The following is a 16,322-nucleotide window of genomic DNA, read 5'->3' on the forward strand; positions in this document are numbered from 1 at the left end:
TAGATATAGGTTTATATTTATGGGCTTATACTTCCAGAATTAGATAGACCTACCCTCCCAGCTACAGACAATGCTGGATACCTACATTCCTCCCCACTAAAGAGACCTATCCCTTTAAAACTTAGATCCTTGAGGAACACAGCAGAGGTATGTTCCTGTGGGAAGCCTGACTTCAGAAGATTAAGAGCTGGGCTATGTATGCCCAGTTAGTCTCCCTAGCACACTAATGATATAACTTACCCTACTTCCATAGTGAGGAGCAAGAGGTGGGTCCAAGGGCTGAAGAGGTTAAGGGAAATTTCTCCCTATGGAATACGGAGAAGGGGGAAGAGTCATTCCTCCTCTCACCATATCACCTCTTAAATAGATTGTTATATTAGAAACATTGAGATAACTTTTTCTTCCACCACCCTGGCCAGCAACATTCTCCTGCCCCTATCTTATTATCCTTATCCTCAGTTACCCAAGCCAGAAACCTAGGCATCATTTTTTTATTCCTTTATTTTATCCACCCACTATATTCAAGCTATCAGAAAGTTCTTTTGATTCACTCTTTAAAATAGATCTCAAGTCTCCATTTTTCTCCATGTCAACTGACATAACTCCAGACCAAATCACCGTTATCTTTCACCTAGATAATTGAATCTGCCTCCTAATGGGTTTAAATCTACTCTTAAGATTTGATAGGAATGTGGGGCCAGATTATTGAGGAATTTTTTTATGTTAGTCACCTTCTCTTTGAAGACAAAGAACAATAGGAGACCCATGAACAGGAAAGGGAAATATATCTGAGCTGCCTTGCACTTGTCATCCATGGGAGCTTGGGCAGATGACCTGCTCTATTTGCATGTAACACGTTGTCTTCGCATATCTTTGGCAAGGCCGGAGATAAGCCATTCCGTGGTATTTTCATTGGGTGAAAATTATTTGGCTTCAAGTTTGCTTCTGGGTCTTCACACTAACTGCAGTGGAGGACATAGCCAATTTTTACACTGCTAATATAATTTGTTTTTTTTTTTTTCAATTAATACAGACAAAAACTGATATCATCTGGACTAACCAAACCAGAGAAAAATTAATAGCAATAGGTAACATTTATTGAGTACTGTATTTTTCCGTGTATAAGACGCTATTTTTTTCCTAAAATCATTAGACTGAAAATCGAGGGGGGGTCTCATACACAGAATTCAGCTGAGGAGGGAGCCATGCTGGTGCATAGCTGCCCATACCTTGTCAAACAGGCTTCCTCGAATCACTAGCCTTATTGTTACTGACCTCAGCTGATGCCGTAATTGGAGGTGGAGGTGGAGAGTGAGCAGATGCAACAGGTCCTGGAGCGTTCTGAGCCCATAAAGATGTCAAAAAATAAAAAGATAAATACCTGTAAGTGATTGTCTTACTCTGCAAAATTCAAACTGAGTGTAATCAGCTATGCAAAAGAGCATGGAAAAAGAATTGCAGAGAGACAATTTGGACCTCCTCCCACTGAGTGTATGATCAGACAGTGGAGAAAACAGGAAGAACAATTCCTTAAGATGCCAAAAAAGAAGAAGGCCTGAAGAGGAAAACCAGCAAAATGTTTAAAATATTGATTTCCTTAATTTTGGGTTGGAAAAATGGCGGGGGGGGGGGGGAGCATCTTATGCCTAGGGGCATCTTATACATGGGAAAATACGGTATATTCCATGTGCTAGACACTGTGCTAGATTTAGGTACTTCACTTAATCCTCACGAAGCTCTATGAGGTAAATACCATTGCTTTCCACGTTTTACATATGAAGAAACTGGACTTTTGAGAGGTTTAGTAACCTGCCAAGTTTACACAGCTAGTAGGTGTCAGAGCCAGATTGCAAACCCAGGTTGTCTGACTTGTGTCTAGAAGACTCTGCTTTTGCTATTATGGGAGATATTAAGGATTATACTTGTGTTATGCTCATATATTCAAGGTCTTAATAGTCTTGTTTGTGAAAGAAGGTGGCTCTTTGACAGAATATGAAGTTCAAAAATCTGTTAGAAATCCTTTCAAAAGCTGTGTTAGCAACTGACATTTGTTGACATCAGATGATATCAATTACAAAGATCCCAGCAATTGTATCATGCTTGGAGAGATTGGGACAAGGTATCTCAAGTAGTGCCTGTTGAAGGCAAATAATAATAGTAGTAATAGTTAACATTTATAAGGAGCACACTATGTGCCAGGCCTTAACTTAAGCACTTTTACACATATTAATTCATTTATTTCACACAACAATTGTATAAGGTAGGTCTACTATCAATCCATCGTACAGTTGAGGAAACTGAGATACAGAGAGGTTAAGTAACTTCCTTAGGATCACACAGCTCTTAAGATGGAGAGCCAGGCTTTGAACCCAGATTGTTTGGAGCCACAATTTGTGTTCTTAAGTACCACAACCTAGTGCCTCCATTGTGTGTATAAACAATGAGTAATGAGCTATTCAGCATCTTTTCACAATACCCTTTACCAAGGTTATAAGACAACATTGACATAGAATACACAGTTGATATTTTTGGAAACTGGGTTGTGAGTGTGCAACATGGATAGTTTCTTTAAAAAGGAAAAAATTTTATTTTTCATCACAACTGGTCAGTTCTAGCACTTGTTGAGATTTGTTTACATCATTAGCAATCAACTGGAGGAATTGTTAACAGATTTCCCAAGATATTTTAGAGATACTGATAATTTTCAAGAATACTGGAGTTATTCTCTGAAAATCTTATAATTGCATATATCCATTGTAAAGTAAGATATGTATTCTTGTCTCTGAGAAAAGACCTGGAGCTCTGGAGTATTAGAAGCAAGCAAATTATCCTAGAATAAATCACATATTTCTCTTTACTCTGAAACTTTTTGGAAACGATAGGTAGACTGTAAGTAGGGCATCAAAGTTATAACCATAACAGTGATTTATTGGCTCAACAGCTCTTTGCTGTTTGACTGGAGGGGAAGCCCTTTAGGTACATTTATTGCTTTAGTCATGGACTGGCTTGATTGCTGAAGATAGACATCCACTGAAGTAATAAAAAATGGTAAGTGGGATAAGAAAGAGAGAACATCCCAGAAATAATATCTAGGGAAATCTCACAGAACTCAAGGCAGGAAGTAAATCAAACCTTTTGGGGACAGGATTTGGGAAATGGAGAGTTTCTAATGCCTCTAGTTTGATTACTGTTCTGTATTCTGAATGTGATTGTATATTTTGTGGCTTTGGAGCAGCATTTAACAACATGGGCAGTGTCCCTGAGCATAAATGGTTAATTCTTCAAAGTAGTGTAGTATTGTAAAAAGAGTCCAAGCTTTATACTGAAGCTTCTCTGAGTTAGCACTTAAGTTCAGTTACTGGTAAATTACATACATTTTGTAAGTTACCTTCTTTTTACCTCAGGTTCTTCATGTATACAATGGCACCAACCATACTCACCTTGCATGGCTGTTGTGATTAGTATATGCACGTAAAATACCTGGCAGAGATACCAGGTCCATGGTGGGCTTTGAAGAATCAACCAGTTCCAAAATCATCTCAGTTCCTTTGCAATTTAAACAGATCACAAGCCTCGTTTAGTACCTCTTTTAAAGCCTAACTCACCACATGCAATGCTGGAGTAATTGGTATGATGCTGTCTGCTTTATGCTTGTCTATTGGCTTAGAAGACCAAGAATGAAAGCCAAAGGCATGAACTGTCTGCTGCTACAAAGCCAGATTGTGTTGCTGCTCTTTTTTCAAGGCAAGTTTCAGTGTCAGTAGAATTCTGACCTGTCTTTTCTGGGTATATCTATGTCTGTGTCCATGTCCATGTCCATGTCTATATCTATGTCTACATATTTGGCTAATATTCTGAATTTAGTGTGAAGGGATGGTTTAGTGGAGAATTTTCTAAGGAATTCATACTATTTATGAGGCCTCAGTATGAATCATCTGCTCATGATAGATATGGTTTATGAGGAAAATGACATTGTTATCAAAAAGCATACCATTCCTTAAATTCTATTTCATAAATGTGCACTGAGTACTTAATATCAGCCAGATATGGTTATAATAGTATAAGACCACATTGCATGAACCACCACCAGAAATTGTCTTTATGACAATATTGGTTAGAATCTATGTCTAAAAGCTATAATTCATTTTTATACTGTTAAAGGGAAAAATTATGAAATATTCCTCTCCAGCAACTCAAATGGTACCTCACCACCCACATGCAAGGGGACCAGTAGCTCCTAATTTCAGGAAGTTGTTTCAGGCTTTGCTTCCCACCAAATGCTCTGAACTTCCCAATCTTCTTTGAAATAGTATACCTAGATTGTTCCTCTCTTGCTTGCCCTCTGACTGACTGCTTTTTATATGTTCTTGGCTTTCTGATTTGGTCTTCTTTTCAAATGCTAAATTTAGGAGACTAAATTTAGGACCACAAGACAAAAAGCAATAGGAAAATTTTCATTCCAACTATAAGTCTTTGCTAGTTGCTGTGGATCTGGACCCAAGTTGTTTCAAGTTTTCATAATTAAGGTTTAGACCATCTGGCATATAAAATCTGAGTGTGTTGTGGAGATTAGGAAAATCAAGCAGTCCTCTATGAATATCCAGCCTCAATTGCCTGTGACCTTGGGTGTATTGCTTAACAGCTCATTTCTGTACATGTGAAATTCCTACATGTGGTTCCCAGGGTGTTCCCCAGTAGTTGAGCTGGGCTGGATTTAATTTTTAAGGTAAAGAGTGTTATACCCAGGGTGATAATGCTTAAAAAAATAACAGGGCTCTTTAGACTTCTGCTATATCCTGCTAAAAGTATGGGGTGTGCCCAACTGGCGTGGCTCAGTGGTTGAGCATTGACCTATGTACCAGGCTGCTATAAATCTTGTCTCTCTCTTTTTTTTTTTTGGCAATCCAATAGTATGACAACATCTATCTTTTGGAGGGCACTTTTGAAGTTACAGCACTTTTCTGAATGGTAATTCCATCACTCCAAAGTAACTATGCTAATTAGTCCTGTTCCTCAACTTCTTTTCTGCATGTCATTTTCTCATGTCATGATAAAATCACTTATAACATATAGAATATAAGATAACACTTTTTAGTGGTAGTGTGAATACACCATAACATAATCAATTTCCTATTGAATATTTATTTTTCAAAATTTCCTTATCATAATTTCTAGAAATGAAATTACTGTATTGAGGAGTATAAAAGTCTTAAGGGATTTTGCTACTTAATGCCAAATTGCCCTCTATATATTGCACTAATTTGTATTCCCACCAGCAATGTATAAAAGCAAACTTTTCACTAAAACTTTCAATAAAGCTAGGTATATTTATATCTTAAATTTTATAGAAAAAAAACTATACCTGTTTTTGTAATTTTTTAAAAAAATATATTTTATTTATTTTTCACAGAGAGGAAGGGAGAGGGACAGAGAGCCAGAAACATCGATCAGAGAGAAACATCGATCAGCTGCCTCCTGCACACCCCTCACTGAGGATGTGCCCACAACCAAGATACATGCCCTTGACCGGAATCGAACCCAGGCCCCTCAGTCCGCAAGCCGACGCTCTATCCACCAAGCCAAACCAGTTTCGGCCTGTTGTTGTAATTTGACAGTTTTCACATATTTATAGTCCATAGAATTTTTTTCTTTTGTTAATTTTCTATTCCTATCCATTGCTTATTTTCCTCATTAATTTGTAAGAACTTAACACTTTGTCAGCCATACATGTTTAAAAACATTTCCTGATTTTATTTTACTTTCAATTCTCTTTGTATCATTTTTGAGGTACTGAAATGAAAAACTTTTATTAATCAGATTTATCAGTCTTTTTCTTTATGCTTCCTTCCTTTGGTCTTATGTGTTGAAAGACTTTACCCTTGTATGCCATGTCTCATACTCTATGAAAAACATAGAGTATGTTTTATGGAATGAATAGGGGCTCTTTGCATTTACATGTTTCCTCATTTGTATGTTCTAAAAACATAATTACAGTTATGGACATTTTCAGACTTGAAGAGTTTGGGCACTTGGCTATAAAGGACACAAGGTGGAATTGAGATTGTGGTTAAAACAACCACTCATATAGGTTAAAAGGTACTTAAAACTAGTTCTCGGCTTAATCACGAGCAGTGGGGAATTTTACTATAACGGTAAAATGCTGGGAGAGAAGTCTCAAATGCATAGGGGATAAAATGGATCTTATGGTACCCGCTCTTACCAAGAGTCTGACACCTGAATAAGATTTGTGGGTCTGGCGCCTACCTTGAGGAGCCTTGAGTGACTCCTGTGAGAAAGTGTAAAGGAATATGGAGTCCCTTTTGCTTTTAGGTTTCTTATGTGCCTCTAAAATATGTCTCTTTGGGGCTGGCTGGGATTGCTGAGTGTAATGAACCTAGCTCTTTTTTCAAGGACCTGAAAGCTCAGACCGCAGAAGTTGGTTCTTTCTGCAATCTTCATTGACCTTGCAGGTGGGACCCCTTTTCTGGGTGTGCTCTGTGGCATAACATTCAACTCAGGAACTTACAAAAGAAGCTGCCAAGTGCGAGATCCCAGGTCAGAAATGTATGCAGTTACTCTTCTCTATGTAGTGGGCACAGTTCTATTGCTAAAGAGTGAAAAATGCTTTTGGCCTTATGACTTTGTCTTTTTAAATATTAAAAATTATAGCTGATTGTCACATGCAAAAAATAGGTCTGTACAAAAGGCGCTGAGAAGATCCTTGGACTTCTGAAGAGCAGTTATAATAAAAATGTCTGAGATAGGAAAATATTATGGCGTAAAAATGCTAGAAGCTAGAAGAGTCTACCACAATCATAAGAAACTCATTCCAGATTGTAATAACCTTATTAAAGAAGCCCTTACTTTATTAGAACACTCTACTACTATTGTAGATAATTTCTTATTCTTTTGACCCAAGGGAGATGAGTAAAAATTGGACACCATTGTCCATGTGATATTTCATTATAAAACTAGAAGCATTTGCTGGTTTCCTATTCAAGTTTACATTTTTCAGCAATAAATAGGCTCAGTGTTGTACATTCTTATTGATCCTCTTTCCTCCTTACCTGGCATTCTATGGAGGTTTGCTTGTGAGTGTAGTAAACTCCTGAAGACCTCAGGTTAAAAATTACTGAGCAGAGTCCCTTATCCTTACCTAAATAGTCTCTATTTTCCATTCTAACTCCTTTCTCTAATATATATTCATGCACGGGAGAGGGGGTTCCCTGAGCTCAGCCTGCACCCTCTCCAATCTGGGACTGCTGGCTCCTAACCATTCACCTGCCTGCCTGCCTGATTGCCCCTAACTGCCTCTGCCTGCCTGCCTGATTGCCCCTAACTGCCTCTGCCTGCCTGCCTGATTGCCCCTAACCCCTCTGCCTGCCTACCTGATCGCCCCTAACTGCCTCTGCCTGCCTGCCTGATTGCCCCTAACTGCCCTCCTCTGCTTACCTGATCTTACCCCCAACTGCCTCTGCCTGCCTGATCACCCCCAACTACCCTCTCCTGCCGGCCTGATCACGCCCCCAACTGCCCTCCCCTGCTGGCCTGGTTGCCCCCAGCTGCTCTTCCCTGATGGCCTGATCTTGCCCCTAATTGCTCTCCCCTGCTGGCCTGATAACCCTTAACTGCCTCTGCCTGCCTGATCACCCCTAACTGCCCTCCCTTGCCAGCCTGATCTTGCCCCCAACTTCCCTCCCCTGCCCGCCTGATCTCGCTCCCAATGGCCCTCCCCTGCCAGCCTGTTCTCACCCCCAGCTGCTCTCCCCTGCTGGCCTGATCGCCCCTAACTGCCTCTACCTGCCTGATCACCCCTAACTGCCCTCCCCTGCCCGCCTGATCTCACCCCCAACTGCCCGCCCCTGCAGGCCTGATCTTGCCCCCAACTGCCCTCCCCTGCTGGCCTGATCTCACCCCCAACTGCCTCTGCCTGCCTGACCACCCCTAACTGTCCTTCCTTGCCAGCCTGATCTCACTCCCAACTCCCCTCTCCTGCCAGTCTGATCACCCCTAACGGCCTCTGCCTTGGCCCCCACCACCATGGCTTTGTGCAGAAGGAAGTTGGACGTCCAAAAGATGGCCGGTCGACCTGGTCTAATGAGCATATTACCTTTTTAGTAGTATAGATAGATTATATAGGATAGGATTGCTTAAATGCTGTGGGGGGAGAGGAGCCTTTTTCATCAGAAGGAGATGCTCTTGGCAGACAAAAACACATAATCCCTATATCTGGACTGATAGCCAGCCATATGCACTATACTGCCAAACTGGTCATTAAAAAATTGAACTGCTTTCTTACACCTTACACCAAACAGCTGTTGCCTTTAAAACCCCTCCTCAGCCCCCACCTTAGGTTCTGCCTTCATATTTCACCCAGATTAGGTTCTGATTGGTCTGTTTCTATGCCAGTCAGCGTCTCTGGGCCTATCAATGGGCCTAATCAGAGAGGTGGGGCTGATCAGTAGCCCCAGCGGAGGCCTAAGAGAAAGAGAGGTGGGGCTGCTGGCCAGGCCCGGAGTGAAAGAGAGAGACAAATGCTGATCAACAGCGGCCATGGAGGCTACAGATCAGACCCTGCTTCTGTCTCCAGGCCTCTCTTTGGGCCTGATCCACAGCCCCTTAGGCAGTCAGTGCTGGGTCAGGGTGCCCGCAGTGGCGGCAGTCAGTGCTGGGTTGCCACAGCAACCCAGCACTGACTTTCTGTTTGGTCGAGCCTTTGTTCATTTTGGATGTTACAGACCCTGGGTTTTTATATATTAGGACACACACACACACACACACACACACACACACACACACGTGCGCGCACACACACTTTGGGGGCAATACCACTGTGTGGGTGGCCCATAGTTCACTAAACCTCAAACCATCCACAAAGGAACTTACATTTCCCAGTTAGAATCTCTCCCTCCCTGCATTCATCACTCTACCACCCATCCGAGTACCTGTACAAGATATATGGAGTTATTTTTGACTTCTCTAATTTTAACAGCCTTCCATCAAATTAATCAGCAAGTTCTATTGACTCTACCTCCTAAGTATCTTTTAATTCAGCCCATTTCCCATCACTCTGACCACCACTAACCACCATCCTGGTCCAGAGATGGTCTATCTCTCACTTGAATCTCCTGCTTCCAATCCATTCCTTTTACATAAGCCAGAGTGGTCTTTCTAAGATGAAGAATCAGTCATATTGCTCCCACCCACCTTCTTAAAACCCTCTAGTGACCCTGATTCTTGTATGATAAACTTACAATTTTAAACCTGGTCACTAGGCCCCCTTCATCAGCCTCCAGCTAGTCTTTCCTGTCGCATCCCTGATTCTTCCTTTGAAAGCCATCTTCATCTTCTGTTAATGCCTCATATTTACCAGTTTTCTATTGCTAGTTTTGAATACTGTGTCCTCTTCCTGGGACACAGATCCTTTAGGTGTCAGCTTAAGCATTTCACTTACCTGGGATATTTTTTTCTGATCTTCAACTAGTTGTGGTCCCTGGCTGTGTGTTCCACAATGGTTTGTTTCCCCCGCTATTACACTAACTTTGGTCACTGCTTGGCTAGCAAAACCTATATTTTTGCTATCTTTTGTTTTTGACCTTTCATTCCACCTATAACATCAGAGTAATATGTCTCTTCATCTAATTATGTTCCTAATTTTCTTCATCTCCCACAACTAATTTAGACCTCAATTTTGGGCTCAGCTTTCTTCATTTTTTAAAATTGGGAAATTAATGTACAGATTAATACACATTAGGGAAGTGTGTTATTGTACCAGCTCTTCTGACCTCCCCTTAGATGGATTATATCAAGTTTTGAGTTAATTTGGGAGAATTACCCCATAAGTAGTGTAATGGAGACATGGGCAAACCATATTTTAAGCTGCATTATTTTTAAGACTTAATGAAATAAATCTTTCTTCTCAACTTTTAAGTGGGAAGATTATCACTTACTACATATATCAACATAATTATTTTTTCTCCTCAAGTTACAAGTTTATCAGGAGGGTGTAGACAGTTGAAGAGATAGTGGGAAGGGCTTATAATATTTTTGTGCCCCCTAGTTATTCTGAATTGTTCTATTGTTCTTGTGTGGCTTTGGATATTTTGACAAAGAATACCTCACAGTGTTGGTGGTTGGTATACTCAGAGTTGGACTTTGGTGGATGAGGCCCTTCTCCAGGGATGCAGATTATCACAAAAGTAAGAGCAGCCAGGTCATGTGTTACTCCAGGGTGGATTTTCAAGTCCAGTCTAACGTGGTCCACACGACTGATATGCAACCACCAGAATTCATGCTGCTCTTCCCATTTTAAGGCTTTCTATCAATGAATTTTATTGATCTCAATCATGACTAAGCTCTTTATCATTTAGGAAAATTGCTCAGTTGTTCTCATATGAGAATAACCTATGAGCATTTGAAAAATACCAATGCCCATTATTGATCGATTCAATTTGGGATGTGGTGGAGCCCAAGCACTGGTATTTTGAAAACCTCAGCTAATTCTCACATGCAACCAGGGAGAACAATTGATTAGGTCATCACAGGATGCACCTCACCTTGCTTAATAAATTGGTTTATCAACCTTCTTGTCTTTATATATAGACTTTCACCTTCAGCTCAATCTCCCCATTCCAGTAAATGGCATTTCCATCTATACCGTTTCTCAAATTAAAATCTGAGATTCATTCTTCTATCTCTAGTCCTCCATCCCCAACTAATCACCCATTAGGAAATAATGTAGACTTAATTTTCAATATGTCCATCTAATTCTCCTTATCTTCAATGCCTTTCTCTTAACCCAGACCAACCTCTCACCTTACCTGGACCACTGAAATGTCCTAACTGGATTCCCCTATTCCAATCCTGTGTCATTTTCCACAAAGTTCTTAATTTTTAAAAAATGGGCTTTAAATTTTTATTAAAATATGTTTCAAACATTTAGATAAGAATAGACCACCTATGTTTATAAAATCTTAACATTGTACTTATTTGCTTCACAGTTGTTTATTTTTAAAGAAGGAAAGTTTGTGTTAACATTCAAGCCTCCTCTCTCCCTCTCCCTGATGCCATTTCCTCTCTTCCTCCCTAGAGGTAACCACTTATATACATTTAGAGTTTATTATTCCCATGCATGCTTTATAATTTTGCTTCATATTTGAATCCATATATAATACTTAGTGTTGTTTTAAAATATTGGTAGTATTATAAAGAGGATATCAGATTACAGCTTGTTTGTTTCACTTAACATGCTTTGATACTTGTTTATGATAATACAAGTAGCTTGTTTATTCATTTAAATTGTGTATTATGCTATCTAAACAAAGGATCATAATTTGTTTCTTTTTCTCTTGACCAACATTCAAACAGTTTTCAACTTTTTCTTTTCATATTGATGTTGCAGTAAACATTTGTGTATCTGTCTTCTGTACAAAGTGTCTCTAAATATATACCAAGGAATGAAATTCAGGTACTTAGGGCCTTTTCAACTTTTCTATATTTTGTATAATTGCAGTACAATCTTAAAAAACACACACTGTTATTTTTAAAAAATATCATAAAGCACTTACCAATATGTCTGTATGAAGCAGTGAACAAGAGAGACAAAATCTCTGCTGTCTTAAGTCGTGGCTAGTAGTTGGGAGGGAACAAATTAACTAATAAGATAATTTAAGATAATGCTGAGTGCTGGATAATGAGTCATGTAATACTCTGCTTTAAGATCTTTAATGATTTTTCATTGAATTTGGGATTAATATAACTCCTTTCCAGGCCTGTAAGATTGGCACCTCTCCCATTCTCCCCTTTACTGTGTATGCTCTCACCACGTTGACCTTTGAATTTTGGGAACTTGCTTATTTCTGCTTCAGGACCTTCACATGTATTGTGCCAGCTTCCTGGAAAGTTCTTTCCACCATTCTTTGGCCAATTCTTACTCATGATTCAAGTCACAGCTTTACTTGTTCTGATTTCTGAGAGATCTTCCTTGATTGCCACAAAAACAGGTACCTCAGATTAAGTCTCTCTTGGCACCTTGATCTTTTCCTCAGTATCACCACAGTATAGGATTATACATTTACTAGAGGCCTGGTGCACGGAATCTGTGCATGGGTGGGGTCCCTAGGCCTGACTAGCAATCAGGGTTGATCAGGGCCAGGCCGATCAGGGCAGGCCGGAGAGGAGGCAGTGGTCGCCGGGCCGGGCATGGAAGGAATGGACACCCGATGCCAACCCTACCATCATCAGTGCCCTGCCACCGCATGGTTCCCCCCTCCTCCCCTCCTCCTTCCCTCGCTGCCACACTGCCACCGCGGCGGGCGGGCAGCAGGCTGATTGGGGCCTGCTGGCCGGGGGGAGGGACAGGGCATGGGAGGTTGGCTGCCGGCCCCAAGGAGGGAGCCAGCCCTTGGACCCCCTAGGAAAAGGGACGCGTCTGCTACCACCCACCCCTGGTTCCCCATCTCAGCCCAGGGCCTACCAGCTGCGGGGAGGGACCGCGGGAGGTTGGCCAGCTGTGGGAGGTTGGCTGTGGGAGCGCACTGACCATCAGGGGCAGCTCCTGCATTGAGCGCCTGCCCCCTGGTGGTCAGTATGTGTCATAGTGACTGGTCATTCTGGTCATTTCAGCCGCTTAGGCTTTTATATGTATAGATATGTCATCTTCTTCACCTATTAGGTTGCAAGTTCCATGAGGGCAGGGATGATTTCTCTTTTGCTTTCTGCTCTATCTCTTAGCCCAGAGCCTAATGCATAATAGTTCTTTAGTAAATTTTTAAAAAAATTAGTACAAATTGTTTTAATATTAATTGTTTTAATACTAATTGTTTTTCTGAAAGTATGGTTGCATGCTCATCTTGAACAGGAGATTTGGTTTATGATTTCTCTCTTCAGGGCTCTCTCCTCCCTGGCAAGGATGTAGTGTGACCTCCATAGATTCCCAGATCAGAGCCAGTCCTTACATGGAGTTTTAAGGGCTCCTGACCTTGTGATATTGAGTATACCATAGACCTGGTCAGAAGGCCAGCAGTGTTTGGTCTTGAGGCTTGTCAACAGCCAGCCTCCTGAGGCCCTGAGTCAGATGAAATTCACAGCTCTAGATGGTGCTAGACAGCAGTGCTTCTTTTCTGCTTTTTAAGTTTCTTTTAACAAGGGAGTATCCAGGCATTGAGAGAAGCCTCATTTCAACTACTGGCTGGAAGCAGTGACCCCAGATCCAGTATATCATCTTCCTTGGAACATTTTAAAAATATATATATATTTTTAATGATTTCAGAGAGGAAGGGAGGAGAAAGAGAAACATCAATGATGAGAGAGAATCATAGATTGGCTGCCTCCTGCATGCCCCCTACTGGGGATTGAGCCCACAACCTGGGATTGAACCCGGGACCCTTCAGTCTATAAGCTGACATTCTATTCACTGAGCCAAACTGGCTAGGGCCCTTGGAACATTTTAAGGAGCTGTTACCCTTTCAGGAGCCAGTCATTCCCCAGTCTCTTACTCTCACCCCTCCCTTTATCCCTCTCTTCCTCCCCTCCCTCCCTCCCTCCCTCCCTCCCTCCGTCTCTCCCTCCTTCCCTTTCTCTCTTTCTTACCATTTGAAAGTAAGTTGAAGGTATTACAACATTTCACCTCAAAATACTCTAGCATGTATGTCCTAATAATAAGAATGTTTTCTTACATAATTGCAATACCACTATCGCAGTCAAGAAAGTTTGTTGATACATTGATAATTTCCTAACATAAAGTCCATGTTCAAATTTCTCTAATTGTCCCCTCCAAGAATTGCGTAATGATTTCCAATGAAGGATCACACATTTTATTCAGATTCCAAGTCTCTTCAGTCTTCTTTACACCAGCACAGCTCCCATGGCTTTATTTTATTTTTATTTTAAATCTTTTTCATCTCTCACGATATTGACATTTTTGAATAGTCCAGGTCAGGCTTCTGAATGACCAACAGTCTGCGTTTTTCTTAATTTTCTTGGTGACGTTGTGTTCTTTCCATTGGATCTCATCAGGAGGTACAATATCTTCTTTTGTCTCATTAATGATGATGTTACTTGTTTAAGGTGGTGTCTACTAGATTTCTTCATGATAAAGACATCTATCCTTTTGAATTTAATAAGGAATCTTTAGGGTGTCACTTTGAGATTATGTTAATATCTTGTTTAACAACAACATTTCATCCAATGGTATTAGCCTGTATTGATGGTCCTTGCTTGTATCCATTATTATTTTGTTAGTTACAATAAATAGGTATTATATAATTTCACCATTCCTTCTACATTTTTTAGCTGACATTCTATAAAGAAGCCTTTTATCTCCTTCCTCCCCACTGCACTTTAAAAAATTATTTTAAAAGTATCATTATGGGCTCAGAGGTTTGTCTTTTACTGAATCATTTGACTAAAAGTAAAGTAGTGCTTTTCTGAATATTTTTTCATAGTGCTTAATATATATTTATTATGTATTTTTATATGATACTTCATAGCCAGGTATCTATATGAAATAACACATTTTAATAAATAACATAGTGTGGAATTCCATTAAAAACACTTGCCCCCTCCCCAATTTTGACATGTAGTCAGGATTGAAGTTCCTCTCTTGGCTAACAATTATGGTGGTGATTCGTTTTCATTTATATTTCTTTAGTGAATTCAACATGAAGTCAAATCTGTTATTGTTTTAAAAATTTGTAGGCTAAAGTTGCCCTTGATAAGGTACCTTACACAGAAATACAGGGGTAGGAAAAGTAGATTTATAGCTGTTTGTATGGAAAAAGACATGCAGGTTATGATTGTTACAATAGCTTTATTGTAATATTGTAATATTGTTTCAGATAGTCACAACTGTAAACCTACTTTTACCCACCCTTGTACACTTCTCTCTCCTCTCTGACTGCATATTGCAGTTAATACTCTCTCTGTCTTATTTTTAGGATAGAAGATTCAATGATGAAATCGACAAGCTAACTGGATACAAGACAAAATCACTATTGTGCATGCCTATCCGAAGCAGTGATGGTGAGATTATTGGTGTGGCCCAAGCGATAAATAAGATTCCTGAAGGTGCTCCATTTACTGAAGATGATGAAAAAGTAAGATTTCATGCCTTTCGTGACTTTCATTCTCCTTCTTGGTTACTGATTGTTATTCTCCCTGAAAAGGACAGGAATTGTGTGAATAGCTGTTGGATTAGCCCATTCATGAATCAAAGAGCTTTTTCTCATATTATACAAAATATAATGGGAGCTTTTGATATTTTACAGAATGTGGTATAATTAAAAATAATTACTTAGTCTTTTTCTTAGCTTGCTTTTCATTACAAGCCTCAGTAGTATTCTTATTATTCCCTGGTCTTTATCTTCCTTATACTAAGTAAGATTTTCAATCAAGGATCACACCACCACCACACATGGTCCAATGGAAAACAGGGGAGATAGAAAGATTACTGTGTTTCAGAAACTCAGCACTTTCTGTTGTATTTTTATAACAACTACAAAGAACTGTTTTCTCAGTTCTTATATAAAAACCTCAATTAAATGAATATTAATTATTATTTCAAATTGCTAATGAAAAGAACATTATTTTCATTCCTGAAGAGCAATTGACCTTGGTAGAAGTGATGTACTTTTTGCTCAGAAATTGGAAGTTCTTTCACCAGTAGTTTATTCCCCATCTCATATTACAAGAGAGACTTTTCAAAGAGCTGAAGTTCTGATTTTAAAGCTCTTACCTTCAGATGAAATGGAATCGGGTGGGATATTTTTAAAATTTGTGGTAAAAGCAAATCTCAAGTTAATTTGTTTAAGTTTAATGACTGCCATAATCCTATTTGATTAAAAAAGACACTTTATACCCCTATGTTCATAGCAGAACAATTTACAATAGCTAAGATTTGGAAACAGCCTAAGTGCCCATTAGCAGATGAGTGGATTAAAAAATGGTGGTACATCTACACAATGGAATCCTACACTGCTATAAGAAAGGAGGAACTTTTACCATTTGCAACAGCATGGATGGAACTGGAGAGCATTATGCTAAGCAAAATAAGCCAGTCGGAGAAAGATAAATATCACATGATCTCACTCATTTGTGGGATATAATGATCAACATAAACTGGTGAACAAAAATAGATCCAGAGACAAGGTAGCACTGAACAGACTGTCCAACCTTAGAGAAAAGGCAGGGGAAGGGGGAGGGGGAATTCGAGATCAACCAAAGGACCTGTATGCATGCATATTAGCTTAACCAATGGACACAGACACTGGGTGGGTGGGGACTTGCCCTTGGGGGTGGGAGTGGCTAGGGGGGGTGTCAACTGG

General features: G+C 40.0%; 1 protein-coding gene across 2 annotated transcripts in view; it reads left to right on the forward strand.

Moving 5' to 3' along the window:
• The window catches only part of PDE11A (phosphodiesterase 11A), a 306,712-nt gene that overhangs the window by 26,525 nt on the left and 263,865 nt on the right, over positions 1-16,322 (forward strand). For both annotated transcript variants that reach the window (XM_080670943.1, XM_080670944.1), the window contains exon 2: positions 14,937-15,095. In XM_080670943.1, coding sequence (XP_080527069.1) covers positions 14,937-15,095 — 159 coding nt within the window. The remainder of the gene's footprint in view (positions 1-14,936; positions 15,096-16,322) is intronic.

This window comes from Plecotus auritus (assembly GCF_963455305.1).
Source record: "Plecotus auritus genome assembly, chromosome: 5".
Classification (NCBI taxonomy): Eukaryota; Metazoa; Chordata; class Mammalia; order Chiroptera; family Vespertilionidae; genus Plecotus; species Plecotus auritus.